At 44.5% G+C, this 24,550-nt stretch overlaps 1 protein-coding gene across 1 annotated transcript in view; it reads right to left on the bottom strand.

Moving 5' to 3' along the window:
* Positions 1 to 474: 474 nt before the first annotated feature.
* LOC135483345 (DNA-dependent protein kinase catalytic subunit-like) overlaps positions 475 to 24,550 on the bottom strand; it is a 39,006-nt gene continuing 14,930 nt past the window's right edge. Inside the window, exons 34-83 of the mRNA XM_064764158.1 lie at positions 23,537 to 23,784; positions 22,964 to 23,099; positions 22,682 to 22,839; positions 22,052 to 22,154; positions 21,647 to 21,774; positions 21,319 to 21,526; positions 20,933 to 21,114; positions 20,386 to 20,554; positions 20,048 to 20,113; positions 19,577 to 19,762; positions 19,168 to 19,245; positions 18,809 to 18,943; positions 16,622 to 16,882; positions 16,236 to 16,387; positions 15,814 to 15,945; positions 15,415 to 15,648; positions 15,145 to 15,294; positions 14,833 to 15,006; positions 14,566 to 14,655; positions 14,099 to 14,309; positions 13,299 to 13,683; positions 12,991 to 13,106; positions 12,508 to 12,639; positions 12,145 to 12,324; positions 11,675 to 11,901; positions 10,823 to 10,961; positions 10,628 to 10,705; positions 10,133 to 10,243; positions 9,683 to 9,910; positions 9,332 to 9,440; positions 9,048 to 9,159; positions 8,553 to 8,724; positions 8,186 to 8,333; positions 7,884 to 8,074; positions 7,254 to 7,428; positions 6,788 to 6,957; positions 6,445 to 6,567; positions 6,072 to 6,160; positions 5,708 to 5,795; positions 5,387 to 5,587; positions 4,923 to 4,991; positions 4,374 to 4,589; positions 3,875 to 4,095; positions 3,402 to 3,497; positions 3,019 to 3,183; positions 2,565 to 2,766; positions 2,125 to 2,313; positions 1,869 to 1,911; positions 1,577 to 1,667; positions 475 to 1,199 (exon numbers count right to left, since the gene is read on the bottom strand). Coding sequence (XP_064620228.1) covers positions 998 to 1,199; positions 1,577 to 1,667; positions 1,869 to 1,911; positions 2,125 to 2,313; positions 2,565 to 2,766; positions 3,019 to 3,183; positions 3,402 to 3,497; positions 3,875 to 4,095; positions 4,374 to 4,589; positions 4,923 to 4,991; positions 5,387 to 5,587; positions 5,708 to 5,795; positions 6,072 to 6,160; positions 6,445 to 6,567; positions 6,788 to 6,957; positions 7,254 to 7,428; positions 7,884 to 8,074; positions 8,186 to 8,333; positions 8,553 to 8,724; positions 9,048 to 9,159; positions 9,332 to 9,440; positions 9,683 to 9,910; positions 10,133 to 10,243; positions 10,628 to 10,705; positions 10,823 to 10,961; positions 11,675 to 11,901; positions 12,145 to 12,324; positions 12,508 to 12,639; positions 12,991 to 13,106; positions 13,299 to 13,683; positions 14,099 to 14,309; positions 14,566 to 14,655; positions 14,833 to 15,006; positions 15,145 to 15,294; positions 15,415 to 15,648; positions 15,814 to 15,945; positions 16,236 to 16,387; positions 16,622 to 16,882; positions 18,809 to 18,943; positions 19,168 to 19,245; positions 19,577 to 19,762; positions 20,048 to 20,113; positions 20,386 to 20,554; positions 20,933 to 21,114; positions 21,319 to 21,526; positions 21,647 to 21,774; positions 22,052 to 22,154; positions 22,682 to 22,839; positions 22,964 to 23,099; positions 23,537 to 23,784 — 7,869 coding nt within the window. The 3' untranslated portion in view covers positions 475 to 997. The remainder of the gene's footprint in view (positions 1,200 to 1,576; positions 1,668 to 1,868; positions 1,912 to 2,124; positions 2,314 to 2,564; positions 2,767 to 3,018; positions 3,184 to 3,401; positions 3,498 to 3,874; positions 4,096 to 4,373; positions 4,590 to 4,922; positions 4,992 to 5,386; positions 5,588 to 5,707; positions 5,796 to 6,071; positions 6,161 to 6,444; positions 6,568 to 6,787; positions 6,958 to 7,253; positions 7,429 to 7,883; positions 8,075 to 8,185; positions 8,334 to 8,552; positions 8,725 to 9,047; positions 9,160 to 9,331; positions 9,441 to 9,682; positions 9,911 to 10,132; positions 10,244 to 10,627; positions 10,706 to 10,822; positions 10,962 to 11,674; positions 11,902 to 12,144; positions 12,325 to 12,507; positions 12,640 to 12,990; positions 13,107 to 13,298; positions 13,684 to 14,098; positions 14,310 to 14,565; positions 14,656 to 14,832; positions 15,007 to 15,144; positions 15,295 to 15,414; positions 15,649 to 15,813; positions 15,946 to 16,235; positions 16,388 to 16,621; positions 16,883 to 18,808; positions 18,944 to 19,167; positions 19,246 to 19,576; positions 19,763 to 20,047; positions 20,114 to 20,385; positions 20,555 to 20,932; positions 21,115 to 21,318; positions 21,527 to 21,646; positions 21,775 to 22,051; positions 22,155 to 22,681; positions 22,840 to 22,963; positions 23,100 to 23,536; positions 23,785 to 24,550) is intronic.

The following is a 24,550-nucleotide window of genomic DNA, read 5'->3' as shown; positions in this document are numbered from 1 at the left end:
GCATGACCCGAGGGCCAAAGCGTGCATGACCCGAGGGCCAAAGCGTGCATGACCCGAGGGCCAAAGCGTGCATGACCCGAGGGCCAAAGCGTGCATGACCCGAGGGCCAAAGCGTGCATGACCCGAGGGCCAAAGCGTGCATGACCCGAGGGCCAAAGCGTGCATGACCCGAGGGCCAAAGCGTGCATGACCCGAGGGCCAAAGCGTGCATGACCCGAGGGCCAAAGCGTGCATGACCCGAGGGCCAAAGCGTGCATGACCCGAGGGCCAAAGCGTGCATGACCCGAGGGCCAAAGCGTGCATGACCCGAGGGCCAAAGCGTGCATGACCCGAGGGCCAAAGCGTGCATGACCCGAGGGCCAAAGCGTGCATGACCCGAGGGCCAAAGCGTGCATGACCCGAGGGCCAAAGCGTGCATGACCCGAGGGTGCATGACCCGAGGGTTAGGCCTGATTATCCTTATGGTAGGTTTTAGACCCAGCTAAATTATTGGGAATCTACGTAAGCCTACATACATGACCGTCTGTTGTGAAAGTGATGGCAGTCTTACCTTTGAGGTATGCATAAACAGGATGATTGAAAATGTGCTTTGGAATCAGAGGAGACAGGGCGATTGACTGGTGTTGATTCAGATCTTTATGATCATGGATCGTTAGTCCACCAAGCCATGTAACAGGACACAGAAGACTCCGACACTCCTTCCAACAAACTTTTTTTCCACATAATATCTTTGATAGAAGTGCACATGTGATTACATGATAGCCTAATCATTACTAATTCTTAACAAATTACAGATTACTAATTTTAAACAAATGTAACTATCAGTGACGTACAGGTAACTATAGCCATGATAATATAATAGCACCTAACCCCCCCCCCCACACAGTTCATGTGGCTAACTTGTAAGACCACGTAGAAACTGTCAACTCTGTGATGTTGGTATTTGTTCATTGCTATGTGAAAACACTCAATAGCTTCAGGTAACATCACAGTCCTTTCACATCCATGATTCCCATCCAATCCACGTCCGACCGAGAATATTTGGATCCGTTGCCTGATCAATCAGACATGTGACTTGATCCTCCACGCTCAGCCCCGCTCCAGGATGTCGGTGACGGACGTTATCACCGTCACCCATACACACACTCACATACGCCTTGTATGAGCTCTTCTTGGAATGTCCCAGCTTCAGCTCGTCTCTGAAAACAAAAACGAGGTTATGAGAAATTGGCCTAGAGGGCGCTACTAGAGACAGTGGAACCTCTCAATTGAAGACACCACGCTGTCCTTTATAGAGAGGTGTCAAGAGTACAGAGGTTAAACTGAATAGAATTGATCTATTCTGGATCAAAATCATTATCCTTTATAGAGGATGTCTTTACAGGGTTGTCGACTGGTATGGATGTTCCACTTCCCAACTATAAATGCGACAATAGAACTTGAATGCAAGGCACATGTTGCTGTCTCGTGGCATGATCTGTCTTCAAAGGAGAGAGAGAGAGAGTCTCAAAGTTGTTACATGTAGGTCAGTTTCTTCAAGAGTAAGGTTGATGCAGAGATGGTGATCTATTCTTACCTTGTAATATGGCAAGAATTAGCACCCTGTAGTTTCCTCTTAACATAGGATACCTTCTGTTTCGGATACCACGCATTGTCGATGTCAGCATCTGAGAGAGAAAGGATAACAGATGTTGTTGATCATAACATAAAGAACCAACAATAACTTTCTGTATGCTCATACTCATTTTACTCAGATTAGGTGAAGATGATGCCTTCGTGTTTGTATTTCCTTTGACCACCTCACCAGCTCACAAGACCCTTGTTTGTAAACAATAAATAGATGAATTCAATACAGCCTTTTGACTTGCCTTCAGCTTCCTGCTTTTCTTTCTTCTGTTTTTCTGCATTTTGCTGAAAAATATGACAAAGCAAACTCATCATATTAGAGCAATCATCAGCCATCAGATAATAATTCTATACAAAGAATAAGTCTGAATTAATGAGGAACTATATGTTAAAACTCCTTGTAATTGGACGAACACATACATGTCCATTTACTTTGAAGAGAGGCCTATTGGACTAAATGAATATTCCACCTTCCACTGTAATTGATGTCAGACTTACAATCCAGTCGAGAGAAACATCCTTGATGAAGACATCCATGACGTTCAGTAGCAGATCATAATCCTTCCTCAACGCGCGCAGCCCATGCACCATCGTGAACTCGAACATTCCTTTCTCTTTCATGGGCATCATGAGGTTGACAATCTGCCGAGTCATACGGAATGGCATCAGCTCAGGAACAGGCAGGAACTAGAAAGAGAAAGCGACAGTTAACATAACCATGGTAACTGACTACATGTATGGCAATACTTGATGCAGATCTGGGCCCTGATGCTCAATGGGTGTACAAGTACAAGACAAACACCAGCGTTGGCTGACTAAGTGTTCATTTCAGTTGCAAGAGTAATGTTCAGACTACTCTTACTTACCTGCTCACACCAATGGCACAACTGGGCCCTGTTCACTCTCTGTACTTACAAGCTACCGTCATATATACTGACCTGGGTAGCTGATCCGAATGCATGACCAAAGTCAATGCCAACCATTCCCCCTGTTTCCAAATCAATCATGAAGTTGGACAGATGTCTGTCACCAATGCCCAGGATGTACTGGGCTGTACATATGAGTGCGTGCGAGGAGATGAAGTGAGATCTTAATGTGAAGAACGCCTCGGGTGATGAACTCATTCGCAAAAAGGCACGCCTAAAATACAAGGCATGTTTCTATAAGTCAACTTGTATTAGACACACTATATTCGGATAAATACCTTTGAAAGGATGTTTGGAAAGTCGGTAGACAAGCGAGTGCAGAAACTTCAAGCTGATAAGAGGAGATAATAGGTTGCCTACTTTTGGTTTATGGCGTGGAATTGAAATCACTACCATACATGTTTTACAAGGTGAAAAGATGTTGATGTAACAGTCATATCTTTGGACATTCCAGGCCACTTCTTACCTCAATAGATCCCATGGTACTTTCCCCTCCCTGTCCCTGAACGCCTTCACAGTCTCTGCCTTGGAAGCCTTACTGTACATCGGAGCATAGTTAGTGGCATGGCGATCATTCTTCTTGGCAGCAAACTTGTCGACCCAGCTGAAGTGGAGCGCCTTGGCTCCCTTGCTGTAAAACAAACAAGGATATACAACTACATGTATGAGACTTGTTTGGTACTAAATCCGACTGGTTAAAGTCTCTCAAGCATGTTAATTTTGCCCCTCTTAATGTACATGTTTAAACTCTGCTCACTTGAATGAGAGACAAACAAGACTTGGAAAGATTATTGTATAAACTGTAAACAATATGGAAATCTCCCTCTATGGAGAAATGATAAAGCTTACTCAGATTCTGCAAAGGTTGATTCTTGTTTTGTCATCGCAGCAGCCATGAATTCCTTCAGAGGTTGTGTGTGACGCATCCACTCAATCAGACCAACCCTGAAACAAACAAATAATTCTACATTATAGAACCTGAAACAGGCAAAACATTATGAACCCTGACTTCTCATAACAGTCATCCAAGTCCTCTCCAGCAATCATATTTTGTCATTTGCCAACTAACTCGCACGATGTGTGTTGGACGTGACCAGGATAATCAAAGACGAGACCAAACGTCTTCAAGTGTGTACCAGGAACAACTGTATCTAAAACAAGGACCAAATGATACCAGCTCGGTTCTAACAGGCTGTTGACTTGCCTCAATAACGTAACGGTGTCAAGAGATGCCACTAACGAAGGAGAAGAGATACACTTTCCACAAATGTTACATTCCTAAAACTCTGCTGGTGGAATAATGCAGAGAAGTTAAAACGAACCTTGGAGTCATAGGTATGACCTGATAAGTGCGCAGTGTCAGCTTCCTCTGCCTGCATGCTGGATCCTGCTGGAACACCTCATTCATGATGACAAACAGCTGTTCGATCCTCTGGTCCTGCCTCAGGTCCTCACCACCCTTCACCAGGAACATGTGGTCTTTCTCATCATTCCCCCGGATGATGATTCGCTTGGGTTTACGCAGGGAGGACAGAACCAAAACCTGATTGAAAACACATTTGGAGGAGTGATAACAATCTCATAACAACCTTATACACTTCATTAGAACTGTAGCATAGGTTCTGAGCTCTCAAGTGCAGAAGAAGATAAAAACCATTGAAATTAGGCCTGCACTAGCTCTCTCTAGGTCATCCTGAAGGGCAAATTATAACGACGTCTCAAAGTAAGGTTTCAGTGCTATGACCCGTGTCTACATGGCAATGTCGGCACTCATCTGAAATGTCAGAGGTATATACGACTTCTATCACAAAAGCTACCAACCCTTTCATCAAAGCCTGATATCTTGGTGTGATACTCCGGCAGTGGTTTTGACGTGCCGGTATATTGACCAGGAATCTCTAACTCCTTCTCATAGTTAGCTGCCTTGAACTCATGCATCCAGGGAGAGTATTCCTTCAGGGTGCGGGGAGGCGAGAGCTTCTTACCGGCCTCGCCCGTCATCTTTTCTCGAAGGCTGCTCGCTTTTTTGACAAAATCCTGGAGACAAGATCAACATGTCCATGTATTCAAGATCATGCTAATGGAAATACATCCCTATTGGGATCGTAATCAGTTTTGCCACTGGCAGCGCTCAGACAATATCAGCTGGAATCCCCAATCGTGAACTATTGGCTCTCCTACACCTCTCAGCAGGGAAAGTTCAGGATCGATTCTAAGTCAGTGCATATACCCAAAAGTCAACTTCTTAATCCAACTTTTCAAAACTTTACAGCAACTATTCCAATATGACTGAGAAGCCTGAATGTCATCCCTCTATAAACAAAACCTATTCAATCATGAGAATAGATTGTCCACCACAGAAATCCTTACCCCGAGAGTCATGGGAACAATCTTGGCACCATCATTTCCAAAAAGAGTGTCGACTTCTTTAGCAAAGGCCTGGAATGGAAATGATAACATGTACCATGTTAATTTCCAATATGTAGTCGACAACTTTATTGTATCATTGTTAACATAAAGTATAGTGATTTGGTACATGTATTCAGAATTGTATCTCATTACCTTCTCTTTGCTGTTTTACTACCAGCAATATGCCTCTTTCTAGATCTTTGCCCCAAGTGGTGCGGCTCTGTTGGGGAACAAATTGGCCGACTTGGACATATAACGTCAGCCTTTGATGATGCCAAATTCATGTTGCATCTGGTTGAATGCGATGTCACAGCACAAGTTCAAAATTCTGAAAAATATGCCCATTTGATAGCAATTGGGTGAAGTCTGAGAGCCTCATTGATTTCGTAGCAGTCCTACAGTCTTGAGAAGGAATGCATGCATACTTGGGCAAACCTCTTTCTGTATGGCCCCATGCCTATCTGAGTCGGTGCCCCCGTGCCATCATACAGAGACTGGCTCGTGTCCTGGCTCACGCTGCCTCGATGGTCCATCAACTCAGCATAAATCCCCCTGAAGCACTGCATGATCTTGGTCCTGTCGCGACTCTTGCCCTCCAATATTTTCTTCATATCATCTATCCAATCCTAGATATAGAGAAAATAAACTGAGAAAATGACGCTGTCAAAAGTGGAACCTAGCATTCAACACCTTTATGAGAAATGTCCCATCCATGGACACAAGGCTAAATCGATCACACTACCTACCCCAAACAATGCATTGGGCTGACCGAACTGCTCCAGGGCTGCGATCAGGGTGTTGACAAGAGGAACTTGGGAAAGAGTGGCCTCCAATCTGGAAAAATAGCAGTGGATATGAGGTAACAGGTAACATTTCCTTGACTTTCCCTGTTCTGACATTGTGGTAATATCACCAGTTTAAGGATGTGTCAACAATGATCTCATCAATAGCAAAGTGAGACTGACCAGCAATCTTCAAGAGAACTTCCATGTACATGTATGAAGTCAAAGATGCATCTATTGAGTCAAAATGCCTTCACCCCCACCCTACAGAAGCCAGGATACTAAACATGCTCACACAATCTAGCCAATTATCAGAAGAATCTCTCACCTGTCCACTGCTGCCTTGTTCCGCTTCCCCTCGGCTGTGCCACTGAACTGGAATGACTCACTGCTGATCTTGAACGGGTAGATCAGGGCCTGAAAAACCATAGTGGAACGCGATGGCATGAGTCTGGCAAACCAGTAAATAAACAGACAAAGAGAGAGAGAGGTGTCATGCATGTATGGCTCAGAGGGCAAAACTGCAGATCAAACATGCAATAATGGGTTTGGATCAGTGCCAGGAAGTAAACTAATAGTCCTAGCTCACAGCTATGAACATCCTACATTGAGGAGAAATTGAATCACAGTTCGCCTAAAATGTCTTCAGTGAAAGGTAGGATCTTCATTTAGTATGATACAGACCCCAAACCATGTTTTACCTGAGGGTATTCCTCCGAGATTCTTGTCAAGATATCCTGGACGGCCCTGGCTCCTGTCTTGTCCAAGTAGGACACCATCTGACTGATCCACGAGATGAACATCCAGCACGGGATCTCCTTCGTCTGAAAACATGAAAACCCTTTACAAACTGTGATTTGGCCTGGTACTCCAATATCAATACAGTGCTAGTTGAACGATTTCAATATATACAATGTATTCCACGTTTACCTAAAAAGACATGGTACTAATTCTAAAAGGCTATGGCTGTATCAAATGTACAGCCTTTAATTATCACTTTCCTTCGCCTAACTCTCAGATAACAAAAACAATGACTGTGCCTACCTTCTCAATGAATGTATCCATTGTGTCGGGGAATGACTCAACAATCTGAAGTAACCGGGCAAACTTCTGTCTTGCTTCCTTTGAGTTGTGCTTCATGGCGGCCAGCAGTGATGTGATGACAGTCTCAGGGAACCGCTTAAGAGACGGGCAGTCTACCTCTTGGGAATCAGCTGAAGAAGAGGTTTTTCAAGATTTTTAGTCTGAAAGGCATCCACTAGAGGAGGTGGCGTGAAGTGCAGATTGTATTTTGATGCACCATATGACTAGGAACAGCTAGCAGCACCCAGCCCAGCCCAGTGGTCACTTGACTACCAATCGACAATCAGTCGTTGTATGTGGGTTTGATCCCCTGACTTGAATTGTAGCTTGACAGGTTAATAAAGGTGAGGTGTACTTGGTGTACTGTCTGTGGTGCATCAAACAACCAACCCACGACCCAGATTTGGATCAAAGTACCATGACTTACCTTCTTCATTCCTGCGTAAGTACTGATCGCAATATCTAACCATGGTCATATGGGCTGCAATGATTCCGTCCACGTCGAGTATCATGGCCTCACTGGTCTCGCCCTCCTCCTTCAAGGCGGACTTGGTAGCATTTTGCATATAACTGTAACCCTTCTCAACAAGTCCACTCACAACCTGAAAACATTAAACGTAGTTCAATTCCAAAGATTAAACCTGTAAGAATCTCTTCTTATTTGCATTCAACAGTACACTCTAGTTCCCTCTCCATCTTATTCCCTAGATTTTGGCTTTCTGGTCTACGTCGTCTGTGAGAATGAAAACCGACTTGGAGTCAGACTGTGAGAATGAAGACCGACTTGGAGTCAGACTGTGAGAATGAAGACCGACTTGGAGTCAGACTGTGAGAATGAAGACCGACTTGGAGTCAGACTGTGAGAATGAAGACCGACTTGGAGTCAGACTGTGAGAATGAAGACCGACTTGGAGTCAGACTGTGAGAATGAAGACTGACTTGGAGTCAGACTGTGAGAATGAAGACCGACTTGGAGTCAGACTGTGAGAATGAAGACTGACTTGGAGTCAGACTGTGAGAATGAAGATTGACTTTGTCTGAGGAGATGAACACTGACCTGATCCATGTTGTGTTGGCAACCAGTTAGGCTAGCTATCTTGTCAAGGGTTTCATCAGGCAGCGTATCACCCGAGCCAAGATTCTCCAAGATCTCCAGGGCTACCATATCGAGTGTCTTCCCCTGAAGGATGTCCTGTTGTCTGCCTAATAGACTGTCACACTTGAACACATCACTGCTGCTAAGCTTCTCTGGAAAGACAAGGAAGGGTCAACCACATTCATCTACCAAGCTACATGACAAGTTACGTCATATTCAATCAATACGGGTCAGAAGTAAACCTGCCAAGGTCATATACTCACGTAGCTGGTCCATTGAGCTCAACAAACTCTCCAGTTTCTTTGGCAATGGTAGGCTGCTGCCGACCATGTGAACCTTCTGTTGATGTGTGAGGGAGTAACAATGGGTCCATTGAATCAGCAAAGACTCGTCATTAGTTGCTTTAGCATTCTGAAGTGGCAGGAATGATGATGAATACAATGATTGTAATGAAAAAGGGCATTCTAACTCAAGTTGCACACATATGAATGATCAACATGATTAGAGTCCAATACATGACACTGAGACATCTTTCGTGATCTTGAGGCTGGTCAGATATACCCAGAGTTAGTGAAGAGCTGAGAATTGTCTGTGAGATGTTTGAGCTTGACACATTGCCTAACCACCTACCCTATGCGTTGTTTTCAAGAGCTTGAGCGCCAATGGGAAGTTGTTCTGTTCTCTCGCGCTGCCAGCCTGACTCAGCCTCAACAGAACCTTCTTCATCTCGAAGGCGCTGTGTGTCTCTTCATGGATCCCCTGTTTCTCGAGCTTCTTGTCAAGGTGGTCGATGAACACACACCTGGGTGGAAACATATCCTAAGTTTTGGCTGAGGTATGCTGTTGAGTTTGTATGGTGGATATCCTAAGTTTTGGCTGAGGTATGCTGTTGAGTTTGAATGGTGGATATCCTAAGTTTTGGCTGAGGTATGCTGTTGAGTTTGTATGGTGGATATATCTGTCTTGTCATCCAAATGTCCAGCATTGTTGTTCCAAGGAAATAGTACCAATGAAGTCTCCTGATGGCACTACTTACAGCTTCAACTCCCCTCCCCCTCCAAATAATCATAGATATGAGGAGTCCATCTCAGGCTTGCAAAATAAGATAGCCTACATGTATCTTACCTATTGGTGGTAATATCATCCCAGATATTGGAGGGGTCCATCAACAAGTCCGGTTTATGATCCAGCCACTTGTCGACCAGGCTCACAGAGAGATGGCTATTCTGGAAGTTACCTGTTGTGGAAGAGACAAGTCAAATCTATGATTCTATTGGAAGGTCTTCTTTGGCATTAGGCATAAGTTTGTTCACAAGCTGTGATAGTTGGAAGGACATTGTCTGCTCCCTCTCCTCCACAGGGCCATAGGAAGAGTTCACTAATCAGGAATGAAACAACAAGATACTTACTATCATATCTCATGAACTCGAGAAACTCTTGTAACTCAGTCAGCTTCTGCAATCCCTGAAGCTTAGCCACCCTGGAGGAGAGCATCAGAGTATCGATACTTGACCAGTCCTAAAGTAAAGAGGATGAACGTATCATTTACATGGGGACATAGTGTTAAGCGTGGCATAAGACTTCCTGGGTCCTGTCACAGAGGCCTATAAAAGTAGCAGCTGCTGTAAAAACAGACTAAAGAAGGTCCTACAAGTAGTAGGTCAGTACCATCAACAATGAGCTGTATAAAAGCGGTGATTATTTATGATTTTCCATTGTTCACAAATTTAAAAAGTTGGACAAGGTAGAATATAACAAACCTGCAGGAATAGTTGGAGCGCATTGTTGGTGTAATATCTCGCCCTGTCGTATTGCTCTTGCCAGAGGTACATGAGCGCCAGCTCCTCACAGAACCTCGTCTCCAGGAGAGCCTTCCTCTCGGGTGCTTTCATGGACTGGTCAATGAACGTGAACAGGTCCTGCTGGTGTTCATCACCCTCCACCAGCAGCTTCAGCTTGCTACGGATGATGAACGGCAAATAGTGCTCCTGAAACAACAAAAGTCACAAGGACTAAGTTCCTAAATGTTTGACATCATTAAAGACTTGACTGGGGTGGGCAGCAAGGTTTCATAGGATTGAGAGTAGAGGGAAATCCTCTGTCCAAGAAGGTTTATAGAGCTGAAACTTACTCCCTCAGTTCCTTTCGCACCTCAATTTTATGTGCCACCTCAGAACCTGATGACCCTCTAATGTGTAACCTCATTGTACCTGATAATAAGTATCGTCCCAGACTTTCTCCAGCTTGGGGTTGTCACTATCATCAACACAAGTCACTGTGAACTCCTCAAGGTTACTCCACTGGGTGAGCTGGTCGAAACACTGGAACACAAAATGGAGAGGTTCGTAGTGGGGATGTTAAACGAGCATTCACCAACCTCACTCTAACATAGGTTTGGTATGACACTGATGCCTGGCAGGGCTTCTCCAAGATTCAGGTCAAAATCTACATCATCTACGTACATCAACAGGGTGTATCTTAAGACCCTTGAGGTAGTATTTTTGCTCAACTTTTGGTGAGTAAAGTGATCTGGCAGCAGAAGAAACACATTTCATCAGACTGAGAAATGAGTTTGGCAATGCTCACCACAAGCTGTCATGGCTGAGCACTCTAACCCCATTGGCTATTCCCACCCTATTTTCATGCGCTGAGGTACCCAATCATTCCAGATGTTGTACCTTAAAGATATGATTTGGACGACTTACCTTTAGCCTACAGTCATCCCAGAGGTCTACTTCGACTTCCTGAGGTCTGCCATCACGCCAGTCGGTTTCTGAAATAGCCTATGAAATAAAGAAAAGATGCTTCTTTATGACAAGATGAACAGATGAGGAACTCCAACACCAGAGATGTCACATAAGAAAACACCAGAGAAAGTGGTAAAATCTGGATTCACTCACATCATTGTAAAGCTTGACAGCGGTTGAGAAGTCACCCCTGGCCTCCGCTTCTAATGCATCATGGGTAACCTGTTTGGTGTTGATCATTCCGCTGAAGATTCCTCGAAGGACATCATAGTCGCCAAGAGATTTGTAAACCCTGAGATGGAAAGAGAAGAAATGCTTGTTCAAAAGCAAGAACACCTGACACGTAGGACATAAGAGTGGCATAGAGGATAAGCCAATCAGCTCTCCCCTGGATGTCTCTGCTTTGATCTCAATACATCTACATGTACTAGGATATTTCAAGTTAAGGTGTCACTTACGTAGGTGGCGGTCTAAGGTGTCACTTACGTAGGTGGCGGTCTAAGGTGTCACTTACGTAGGTGGCGGTCTAAGGTGTCACTTGCGTAGGCGGCGGTCTAAGGTGTCACTTACGTAGGCGGCGGTCTAAGGTGTCACTTACGTAGGTGGCGGTCTAGGGTGTCACTAACGTAGGTGGCGGTCTAGGGTGTCACTTACGTAGGTGGCGGTCTAAGGTGTCACTTACGTAGGTGGCGGTCTAGGGTGTCACTAACGTAGGTGGCGGTCTAGGGTGTCACTTACGTAGGTGGCGGTCTAAGGTGTCACTTACGTAGGCGGCGGTCTAAGGTGTCACTAACGTAGGTGGCGGTCTAGGGTGTCACTTACGTAGGTGGCGGTCTAAGGTGTCACTTACGTAGGTGGCGGTCTAAGGTGTCACTTACGTAGGCGGCGGTCTAAGGTGTCACTTACGTAGGTGGCGGTCTAAGGTGTCACTTACGTAGGTGGCGGTCTAAGGTGTCACATAAGATGCTAAAAGCTCAGCGTCTAACTGTATAAACAGAAGCATACCTTGCCAGTTCAATCCATGTGCCTGTCTCCTGAGACACTGCAGCACCACTGGTCAGTGCCGTGCCTCCACGTCGCTTCTTGGACGGTGGTTCAGCGGCTTCGACCTGCTGCAGAAGCTGCTCCTCTAGTAAGACTATCCCAAGCGGCTGCTGAAGGCTCGTCACACAACAGGTGTTGACTGTGGTGGCTTCCAGCTTTAACTTCTTTGGAAGGTGGAAGGCAATGTCCTAAACGCAGAGAAAAGAATCACTTTCAACATTGGCCACATGCTCACCACAGTCATATCAAACTTCAAACTTCTTGGACAGATGGCAGTGCATACATGTAAAGTGTATTGGAAGGCGCCAAGTCCTGTCTCAAAGTGCTTTACAACAACTGCCAGTACGGTCTCCACAGAGGCATGCTGGGTTATCAAGGAGCTGCTTGAAGGTGAAGCTGCTTCGAAGAAGAATTAGATCATATTCCTTTACCTGGATACAAGCGATGAACTGTGGGTAATATCTGGACGAGTTTGAGAGCATGTCATTCAGACACTGGTTGATCTTCTGCGTTGTTTCGATGACTTCTCGTTCGGTCTTGATGTCATCCACCTTTAAGAAGATACCCCTGAAGATGGCGCTGAAGAGCATCTTAGCCAATGTGCTGTCACGCTGAAATGGAACTAGCAACGATGGAGACACTGGGAACTTAAGATACATCATACCTGGCATCAACTTCAATATGCCCATCTTAAACCCTTCACATGCAGGAATCAGCACATGTCATGAAGCCTGAACCACCAACCTTATGTACGGCGTACTTCTTTCTTGACTAAATCTCGATATGCTCTTTACCTGTGCCAGTGCCTGCAGGGGAGCGATGATATAGGAGTACTTGATCTGGATGTCAGGTAAGTCTCCTATCCTGTACTTCCTGTACATGGTCACCTGGAACTCCCTCTTGGATCTTTGCTCTTTCAAGTTTTCCTAAATGATAAGAGAATCAATGTCTTTGATACCAAGAAAATCATGTACTGAAGGAGTACATGTATCTTTATAGGCTATTTGAAGTGTGGTACCTGTCACTTTTATCAAAACTTCACCCAACCAACAGATAATATTGGTTGCCTTTTCCAAAATGTTAGAAAGCGGAGACATACACTCAGTTTTCAGGTCATGAAACACTCATATCAGCTGCAGTTTACAGCTAATGAACTGGTGGCATGGAAGTAAAAGCCCTAAGATCTCCAAAAACAGTCACCTGAACTTGCAAATATTTACCATTCATTTTCAGCAGGAGTGAAACATTATAAATGCTGCAGCCAAATGTAACCCTACCTCTCGCTTTTTCTTCAAGGCGAGATTCTTCCTCGCGTAGTAATGACTGGTTGACGTCTGATCCTTCACAAAACGTCTCTTGAGTCGCTTGAGTTCAATATCCTGCTCCGACTCTTCTGAAAGAAATCAACCAACTCATTGACACTCACTCCAACGAAGGCAGGCACGGTGGGAAGGCAAAATGACTTTGGTGGTGGTTAGCAATGGATGCAGGACCTGGTGAAATGATAGCAGAGGTCATCGAGTCACCACGCGAGTCGTTATTCTGCTGATAATGAGCAAATGAACAACACTAGACGAGTACTTACCCACAGCTGCTGGAGCTGCTCCACCACCGAGCTTCTCTTTGCCAAATCCTGCAGGCAGAGGGCGCTTCTGTCTTCTCGGCCTTGCAGGTGCTTTCCCAACATTGAACAGCAACGATGATGACTGCTGTGAGTCGGCCATGGAAAGGCTCATGCTGATGTTGGTGAAGGTGTCCAAGCTGGACTGGGTCAACCAGTTGTAGGGGTTCTTAGAGGCTCCTTCTTGCTGTGTCTGAGTGAACTGTTGGACATCCTGCGTGGCCCTCACTCCGGCCATAGACTCGTCGAGACTTGAACCTTGTGTCGCCCCCTGGCTGGCAAAGGTTTCAACAAAGAGCGGAGTCATCCCTGCATGTCTCTGTCTCCATGAGGCACTCACACTGTAGTCCTGCAAGAATAAGCACAAGTATGATAGATGCTTCTTTGTCAGTGTTTGCTTTCATGGCATTTGTTGCGTACCACTTCACTCGGTGTCTAGTGTGGCTGCTATTGGTTTAGTCTCAGGGAGAAGGACTACATATCTATTCATGTTTCTAACTTAGACAGGCTTGTTTGCTTTCTGGAGCAAAGGCATCAGGTACAATACACCCATTGGCCTCTTTCAAAAGAGAGGCATTCCTTGAAAAGGACCAGAATCCTAGACTTCATCAGGTCAGCTACACAAAACATGCCTTAAGAGGGTTAGTTACCCCTCTACAGAGATAATACCTCTATTACATGTACCTCACCCAACAGAAGTATAAGAACCATCTCTAGCTGTTTCAGAATGTCTACCATCAATCAGTTGTTTTGGGAAAACATACCGAGAATTTACATTCCGATAACGGATGTTCAAATATTTCCCTGTTGTAATCTGGACTTTTTGATGTCATCTCCAGCAAGAGGTTGGTGGCGTAACTCAGGTATTGATTCTCGGTGGCAGGGGAGTACATCGCCTCCAACATCGCTACCATACGATCTAACGTCCCAGTAGGCAGCCTCGTCTCATGACTCCAGAAATTTTGAATGGTGAGCCTGACGAAGAGAGAATAATGTTTTTAAAGGAGACTCTGCAGGTAGGCACCAGGCGGTATTCACCAAGGCTCTGATAGGGAACCATTCATACTTGTACAGGGAATCTTTTTATAGTCAAACCAGACCCAGTTTCATTAAACTGTGCGTATAAGTCACCTGGAGATCACCATTTGGACTCCTACCTCATGCTTAATGCAATGAGTACGCAACAACAGGAACAAAACAGAACAGGATGATTGATATAAACAGATCCTACCTGTTTCTGATCTCATCATCTGAGAGCCCCTTGAGTAGTGTGTCCTTGGTCTGCGTCATGATCTGATGGCCTTCATCACTCTCCTCTTCCCTGGAAAAAGACACTGAGGTCATAAAGTCAACCAGTCTTCATGTCTAGGGCCTACTTGAGTTAGCCCCTCATGGACCTATTAGATATGACATGTATATCATCTGATAATAGAAAGGAAGACAGGTTATGACAAGACCACTGTAGAAACATCAGTAAGAGTACCCTCAGTGAACCTACCTATAATTGTCATATATCCACATGAGTATCTCGTACATTGTGCCCCTGCACACCTGACTTGGGTTGTCAGTGAATTCGACCACAGAGGGCAGCAGGTAGAGCAGGTCCTTTGGGCTAAGTCTCTTCAACATACTGTGGACAATCTTCAGAGTTACATGCTGCGTGGCTTCATCTCTGAAACGAAGTGCAAGTCATGTCACAGTTGGCCGTAACAAAACATTTTGGAAAGATAACATGCTTAACTTCCCTGTTGGCCAGTTGGTGGCTCTCTCCTAGCCCTAGGAAAACAGCTCTAGGAAAACGTCAACTTACCTGTGATTCAGCAGGTCAAGCAGCCCCTTGTTCTTTAGCTCGAGGAAGATGTCCTCAATGTTGTCAATTCTAGACAGAATAATCTCCAAGCACAACGTTTTGAATTCACCGTGGAGACTGGGCAGCATGAACAGTAACTTGGTGGTGAATCTGAAACAACCATCGAGTTGATTTAGAGCGTTATGATAAAAGAAACTTCATCAATCTTAAAATACCAAGCAGATGAATGTATTTGGAGTTGGGAGAACGATATGACTGCACGGTACTCACCGGTCTGCCATCGGAGGATAATGGAGCTGTATCCTGTGGACACAGTTGATGAACTGGTCCGGCTTGCCCTGCTGCAGTGTGGAGAGGATCTTGTGGATGTGATCGTGATAGCCTGCCTGGACATCAGGGTCTTTCTCCGAGAGGTACTTCAGCACCATGCCAAGGACCTCGGCTGCCGCTGTGTGAACTGTCTTTGAGTTCTTCATCAGGTTGTTAGCCAGGACAAAGTAATACCTGAAGTATAAAACAAGACTTTCACGTCTGCTTACCTCGGTACAAAAGTGACATTGCAGAGGATAAAGTTGCTCTTTATTTCTGATATGCAACTTTTCACTAACAGAACTCGCTCAAGACGTTTTGTTTCTCAAGGAACACCTCTATGAGAAGTGAGGCACTCACCTCTCCTTATCCACTGTCATGGTTTCCCTGTAGGGAGGGAGCTTGTTGGCCACCACGACACCCAGTAGCTGGATCCCTGTAGCACTACTCGAGTCCTTTGGGTCGGGTTTGTTCAAGTGGTCATAGATAATCCTGAAAGTAGACCAGTCAAACTCTACCAGCTGAACATTTGGAAGAAAAGTGCAGGTTTTTTGGTAAGATTTGCATCAACTCTATTTTGGCAAAGACTAACTTTTAATACCTTTGCCTTCAATGACATAGGTGAACAAAACAATCAATAATCATGATGATAGGTCTTCTTCAATCTAAGTGTACGAAATCTTCTGACCCACGCATGACCTCGAAATCTACATGATACAACTGCACTGCGCTCTATGGCGTCATTCACCAAAAAGACTCAAGTGAAAAAGGCCTTGACCTACTTTACGGGAATATCCACCCTGTCGCGCCAACATTCAACAAGTGTCTTCAGCATCTCCAGATTGTTCCTCAGTATCCCTCTCGTCTCATGGTGACAGTTCTTCATCAGGAACTCAACCAGAGAACTGGCCATTGCTCGATCCCCAACAGTATCCTGGAAAATGCATGCAAACATATGTTCTTACAGATCTTTGACTTTGTCCTCTGGTGGAATACGTTTCCTACTAGAAATGGTCTCATTTGACCGGGCCCACTTGGTATGAACTGAAAGCTACACAGTGTTCTCTTGAGCTACAACATGTCCCACCCCTTGCCTTGTAATAGATTAGACCCTCTCTTCAAGTTCTCACTCAGCAAAGTCGGCAATAACATGCCCTTTAGTACCTACCTGAGGAATAGCGACTGTTCCCCAAGACAGCATCGTCACCACGATGTCCACCAACATATAATTGAGGCCGGTGCCACTGTTCTCTGTGATGATGAACTGGACGAGGGGGCTCAGCCAGAACTTGGTGTACGGACGGAACACCTCCTGTGCATTGATGATGAGTCGAGCAATGAACAGACGGATGTTGGTATAGCTGTTAGGGTCGCTGAACCTCCTATGCAGGTAACTCATCCAGTTTGGCATATCTCGTGGAACGGTACCCTGTGCAAAAATTGGATCATAATCATGTGATTATACATGTAGCAGAAGGTATGCTTTCTACTGGATGATAGCCACTAACAAGGACGAGTGGATTATGCTTTCTACTGGATGATAGCCACCAACAAGGACGAGTGGATTATGCTTTCTACTGGATGATAGCCACCAACAAGGACGAGTGGATTCTGCTTTCTACTGGATGATAGCCACTAACAAGGACGAGTGGATTATGCTTTCTACTGGATGATAGCCACTAACAAGGACGAGTGGATTATGCTTTCTACTGGATGATAGCCACTAACAAGGACGAGTGGATTCTGCTTTCTACTGGATGATAGCCACTAACAAGGACGAGTGGATTATGCTTTCTACTGGATGATAGCCACTAACAAGGACGAGTGGATTCTGCTTTCTACTGGATGATAGCCACTAACACGGACGAGTGGATTCTGCTTTCTACTGGATGATAGCCACCAACAAGGACGAGTGGATTATGCTTTCTACTGGATGATAGCCACTAACAAGGACGAGTGGATTCTGCTTTCTACTGGATGATAGCCACCAACAAGGACGAGTGGATTCTGCTTTCTACTGGATGATAGCCACTAACAAGGACGAGTGGATTATGCTTTCTACTGGATGATAGCCACTAACAAGGACGAGTGGATTCTGCTTTCTACTGGATGATAGCCACCAACAAGGACGAGCGGATTCTGCTTTCTACTGGATGATAGCCACCAACAAGGACGAGCGGATTCTGCTTTCTACTGGATGATAGCCACCAACAAGGACGAGTGGATTATGCTTTCTACTGGATGATAGCCACCAACAAGGACGAGTGGATTATGCTTTCTACTGGATGATAGCCACCAACAAGGACGAGTGGATTATGCTTTCTACTGGATGATAGCCACTAACAAGGACGAGTGGATTATGCTTTCTACTGGATGATAGCCACCAACAAGGACGAGTGGATTATGCTTTCTACTGGATGATAGCCACCAACAAGGACGAGTGGATTATGCTTTCTACTGGATGATAGCCACTAACAAGGACGAGTGGATTATGCTTTCTACTGGATGATAGCCACTAACACGGACGAGTGGATTCTGCTTTCTACTGGATGATAGCCACCAACAAGGACGAGTGGATTATGCTTTCTACTGGATGATAGCCACTAACAAGGACGAGTGGATTATGCTTTCTACTGGATGATAGCCACCAACAAGGACGAGTGGATTATGCTTTCTACTGGATGATAGCCACCAACAAGGACGAGTGGATTATGCTTTCTACTGGATGATAGCCACTAACAAGGACGAGTGGATTATGCTTTCTACTGGATGATAGCCACTAACACGGACGAGTGGATTCTGCTTTCTACTGGATGATAGCCACTAACACGGACGAGTGGATTATGCTTTCTACTGGATGATAGCCACCAACAAGGACGAGTGGATTCTGCTTTCTACTGGATGATAGCCACCAACAAGGACGAGTGGATTATGCTTTCTACTGGATGATAGCCACCAACAAGGACGAGTGGATTATGCTTTCTACTGGATGATAGCCACTAACAAGGACGAGTGGATTATGCTTTCTACTGGATGATAGCCACTAACAAGGACGAGTGGATTATGCTTTCTACTGGATGATAGCCACTAACAAGGACGAGTGGATTATGCTTTCTACTGGATGATAGCCACCAACAAGGACGAGTGGATTATGCTGACAGTGTGGGCCACACAACAACCTGATTCTACTGGATTTCACTTTAAAAATACAATTAGTTCTCTTCACTGAAACCCTCTTGAGGCTCAGAGCAGCACTATCAATTTGACAATGTCCACTGAGAATTCTGTTTGGGAAGAGAGCAAGTCTTTTGAAGTGCTGCTTAACTGATGACAAAAAAGGTAGAAGATGACCGACCTTCTCCACGGCAGGTGTAATGTTGTTTCTCTGCATATGCTGCAAGAGGGCTGTGAGGGTCGCCATGCATTCATGCTGGTTTAAGTCATCCATGTCCATTTCAACATAATCACCCTTCACAACAGTGGCAGATTCCTGAAATTCAAGTAAGGCAATCTCACATTATGTAAGAAATTTCACAGGGTTGTAATGAGATGGGAAAATGCTAAGAGACTGAAGCTGAGGTTTAGATAGAGAAGGGGATTGTCCAAGACTAGACAGAATGATTGGATGCTGAAGACATATATAACTGACTCCTTCATCAATGTGAGAGAGACCCAAGAATAAGGGATTAAGTTTAGATAAATACATGTACATACCTGATCTTCAGAGCTGGTGTCTGCCTCTTTTGACTTCATTCTTCTCTCCAAGTCCTTTTCAAACGTGCCAGTATATGTCTGGGAAAGAATGTATGTATTAACAGTGAAAAGAAGCATATTTCCGGCTATCACCATCGATTTAAAAACATTGCACCAGTAATAATCCTGTCCTGAGACCAACCAATGGTAAAGGTTTCAGTCAAATCCGCTGATCCCACCTTATCACTTTTTGCAGATTTTGCATGGTCTATTCGTGGACGGACACCTAACTCGAAACGACAAACAGAATGTGGCCCAAAGTCTGTCAGCATCAATTATTGGTACATGTAGTAGCCATTCTGATCTAGCTCCTACTTGAATTGTCCAAGTATCTTCAGTTGAATCACACATGTAGGAATAAGACACTCACCTGAGCACTAGAGAGTCTATCAAACTGGCTGACCTCATCGCTGAGACTGCTGTCCGCGAGGTACTGAGAGGCCAGGTAGTGTACCGAGGAGGAGGCCATATAGGACTCATCCTCTGATCCATCATGGCGGCTCTCGCGTACATCTTTACGGATAGAGACAAAGGTCTTCTTTCTGGTGATCGGACTCTGAGATTAGAAAGAAGGGAGGGATTTTAGTTGCTTTCATTCACAGATTTGAAAGTGACAAGTATAGAGAATGAAGTAAATTTAAGCTTTTTATGTTGGCTGAAATAATCACACATCATAGCAGAAGTTATATGATCCTGCCCAACAAGAGGCTTCTCAGCAGGGTCAAAACATACATGTTGTCATTGTTATTCTTGTACATTTGATCACATTGCTCGAGAAGAGTTGACAAGAACCATGAACTCATGCAGAAGTGCCTGTTGTTAGTCGTACACAGAGCCTTACCTCGAGTTCTCTCTCAAACGTATATTTTCTGTCCTTGTCAATCATGTTATCAAGAAGGAACTCTCCCTAAGAAAAGAAGACAAGCAATTTACAACATTGCGAAAAAAGACTTCTAGGGAGAAGCAGATTTAAATGAAGCACACCTCTTGACAAGACAAGATTGACACAGTGAGTTTCTGGACGGTTGGTGCCAATAGAACTTCAGAAGTCATGGAACCTGAGTCTCATGTTCATTTATTTATGAATTCTGAATATTCCCACATCAAATTCCTTTTAGCAAGCCAAGCTACAATCTAGGTTACTGGTACTGCTTGCCCTGAAATTATCCTCTGACATACCTTTTTGGGGTTATCACTGAAGAGGAATCCATCATAGAATTTTGACTCATCCTTCGTGCAGGACACCACAGCTATCATAGTATTGTAAGCAGCACAGTGGAACCGTCGCCTCAGCTCAAGGTGTCGAGTCTCACCACGCATGTCCTCCTTCTTGGCAACATGTGCCGCCCTGGAAAATAGGGTCGACTTTAAGTCAGTAAGTCAGTGAGCAAGAAAATAAATAGTGTCTTGTATAGTGCCCTTTCCATTAGTGTCCTGTTCAAAGATGCTTTCACAGAAAGTACTCTTTAAAGAGTAGGGTCTTCAGCCCTGTCTTGAAACTGGCCACAGAACCACTCTCACGTACTGAAGAGTCAAGCGAGTTCCACAGTCAGCAAGCCTGGACTACCCATAGTGAAATGGTGGCCTGTGTCTGGGTGATCAACTGACATACCATTACAGGAAAGGCGTGATGGCGCCATGGATCAAGCATAATGCCTGTGTTAGTTGGCAAGGTATTGTTTCAGACATGCTTCTTGAGCTCCTAACTTTTGGTTACAATACTCACTTGGTTATTGCGACTGTCAACTCATTGCCAGCAGCATTTGGGTTATTCCCACAGTATCTCTGATTGATGGCGGAGTTCTTGGAATTGGTTTCCTCTTTTGATAGTTGAGAGAAGAGGACCTCGGCCAGCTGGAAACAGCAAATCTTGGTGACGAGCTGCGTCTCAAATGCACTCTCGGAGGGCTGGAAAATATATCAGATATCAGTCAGCTTTGATGAAATATTAGTCAAAATCATATTGTCTGAGTACTGAGAGTTTCATAGAAGGTAGTATTGATACTAATGGCCACATAAAAAGCGCTCTTAATTCACTGACCCAAGCCAGTGCATCATCCACAAACGACCTGTGGGGTATTGACAATCTCCAACATGAGCCCCACCACTTACTTTACTCTGCTTCGCCTCCAGGACGCCAAGTATCTCTCTGATGTGATCCATGAAGAACTCCCTGACCGCTGCTGTGTGAACAAACCGTAACATCGGCAGGCAAACCCTCTCAAGAGCAGCTTGTCTGATATCATTAGGATAACTCTCCTCCTTCATATAGACTTTGTAGGCCACATCAAGGGCTGGTTTCTGCTTGTCTGTAGCCAGCCTGAAAAAAAGTCAGGCGTGACAACCTAAAGTGACTTGGATCAGGTCAATTGAAATACTTTTTGTTTACATACAAGGGTGATGAATACAATGAGTTTGTTGTGAATGCTGAGAGACTAACCTCTTGATGAAGACAGTCAATGAGTTCTGCAGCTCGTCCTCAAACACATGTTTGGCGTCACGACACATGATACTTATCAACAACTCCAACAGCATCAGACTTCCTGACAATTCCAAAGCGTTCAGAATCTGCAGAAAAAACAAAGATATTTGAGAACAATACGCAAGGCTTCGTTAGTTCATGTCTAAGGCCCAAACTGGACTCTAACCCAAACCTTCACGTCATCTTCACATTATGTAATGAACCGGAGTGCATAACTGACACAGCAGGGGTATCGTGATGGTGACATTTGTTGCCAGGTAGAAAACACCAATAAACAGTCTGTTCCTAAAATGTTCTCAAACAGAACTACTACTAGTGTTATAAGCCAAAACATAGTAAGGTCCTTTCCGAATTCTTTCATACCTTTCCAAGTGCTGCTACATATTCGTTATACTGCGGAGAACCTTCTGGAAACTCTGTGCTCTTCAGAGGAAAGTTGTCTGCAACCAGTCTGTCTAGGCTTGATCTTGAATAAGGAAGACAAACGATGAAGCAGAACATGCTCGGACAACATAAGCATGTATGATAGCAAAATGTATCAGGTGGTGAAGGATGAAAAAATTTCTAAGTCCAAAGTCCAAATATTTTTTTCACTTTTTTTTCCGACTCAAACATCATCAGTGCCAAAATGTTTTGGCTTTGAAAAATTTTTCCGAATTTTGAACTTATGAAAAAATTCAACAATTTTGGCGGGAAAACTTAATCACGCATTCTGTCCCCGGATTTTCAACTTCACTATTAATGCCACCACCCTGGTATTAATGCAACCATTCAACCTCGGTCCCATGAGTGGTCGTGTTACCGGAGTTCCACTGTAATACAAATGATATCAGGCAATGTGTAAAAGGAAGTCTCACAATGAATGGCACCTTGCTGTTGGTGACCAAGTTGAAAGGAAGTTATAACTACGCTAATAGCAAGTATGGTTCAATACTTGTGAATACCGTAGGAAGAGAATGATACAAAAATGACTCTCGAATCATTGACACTTACTTCAGTTCAGCTGTTTGCTTCTCTGGTAGGTTCGTATAGAAGAACAACAGATTCAGCACTTGACTCTTGAACGTTAGGTTGGTATAAGAATCCGTCAATAAATGGCAGTACATGGTGAAGACTTCTTGAAAAGCTTCGTGTTTCACATCCGTGGTGACCTAAAAAAAATCACACCAAGTTTTAGCCATCTAGCCCTAGCGGTGATGAAACGTGCTCCGCTAGCGGATGGCGATGGATGCCACGGTATTGTATAAGCTCGCCAGTGGTGAGCTAAAAACCAACCTTTGAATCCACCAAGAGCACTTTGTTGAATATGGCTAGGATGGCTGTCTTGAGGTCATTCTTCTTGGTATTCTTCCACCATGGAGTGAAGAGGTCCCACTGTTTCAGAAGGGCAGAGGCTGCCAGTACACCCTCACTAAAACAGAGACAATTGAAGACAACTGAATCACGTATCTTGACAACATTTTTATTTAGAGGAGAGAAACCTTCACCATCGCCCATGAGCCAAAAAAGGGGTTGAACAGCCTGAGGGTTTGTCAGTTATCATCTATCTATCTATCTATTCTAGTCAATATCTATCTATCTATCTATTCTAGTCAATATCTATCTATCTATCTATTGCCCAGAAACAAGATTCAAGATGGCTACCAAAGCTGCCATGTTGAATAAGATCCTCTATAAGCCCAAAAAGTGGAATGAATTGGTCAAGGTGTTTGTCAGTTTACATTCAGAAATGAAAAGTTAATGGACGAGGATGATGATGCCACGAGGGCCTAAACAGTATGTTCTACTGGAGTGGATAAAAAGTAAGGCAGTTCCTGTGTTCTTCAAGAGATGTCCCACTCCACTTACTTCTTTCTGAGGTTCCTATCCCTGCTGATCTGATCAAAGACGCTCTGGAGAATACTAGATACCATCATCGGCTCAAACGGTACTTTCTTCATCAAACTTGCAATGAAATCACTTGATGTTTCAATGATGTACTGGTTGTTTGGCACTTTGAATTCTGTATAGAAAACTAAACCATAACGTGCAGACCCACGGCCTTCTGACCCGACCACAACTGTTGACTCCGTCAGTAAGGTGAGCAAATCACTTGGCTGAAGAGAGAGAGAAACCAGCATCAGTCAGGGCTCTCGGCAAAAGTTCTGAACACCTGGGTGGTGGAATATGGTTATCAGTGTCCAAATCACAATGTAAGGATCGTGGGCCCTTTCAACCTCTGTCAGGTTGCCACTCTGTTCTACTGAGGAAGAGCTCAGGTGACCGCTTAGTCCCTTGATACCACAGACCACTGCATACACCTACATGTGGTAAGATGACATACAGACCACTGCATACACCTACATGTGGTAAGATGACATACAGGCCACTGCATACACCTACATGTGGTAAGATGACATATAGACCACTGCATACACCTACATGTGGTAAGATGACATACAGACCACTGCATACACCTACATGTGGTAAGATGACATACAGACCACTGCATACACCTACATGTGGTAAGATGACATACAGACCACTGCATACACCTACATGTGGTAAGATGACATACAGACCACTGCATACACCTACATGTGGTAAGATGACATACAGACCACTGCATACACCTACATGTGGTAAGATGACAAACAGACCACTGCATACACCTACATGTGGTAAGATGACAAACAGACCACTGCCTACACCTACATGTGGTAAGATGACAAACAGACCACTGCCTACACCTACATGTGGTAAGATGACAAACAGACCACTGCATACACCTACATGTGGTAAGATGACAAACAGACCACTGCCTACACCTACATGTGGTAAGATGACATACAGACCACTGCATACACCTACATGTGGTAAGAT

Source organism: Lineus longissimus, chromosome 1 (genome assembly GCF_910592395.1).
Source record: "Lineus longissimus chromosome 1, tnLinLong1.2, whole genome shotgun sequence".
Taxonomy (NCBI): domain Eukaryota; kingdom Metazoa; phylum Nemertea; class Pilidiophora; order Heteronemertea; family Lineidae; genus Lineus; species Lineus longissimus.
Note: the sequence above shows the minus strand (reverse complement) of the source record. Positions and strands in the feature narration are given on the sequence as shown.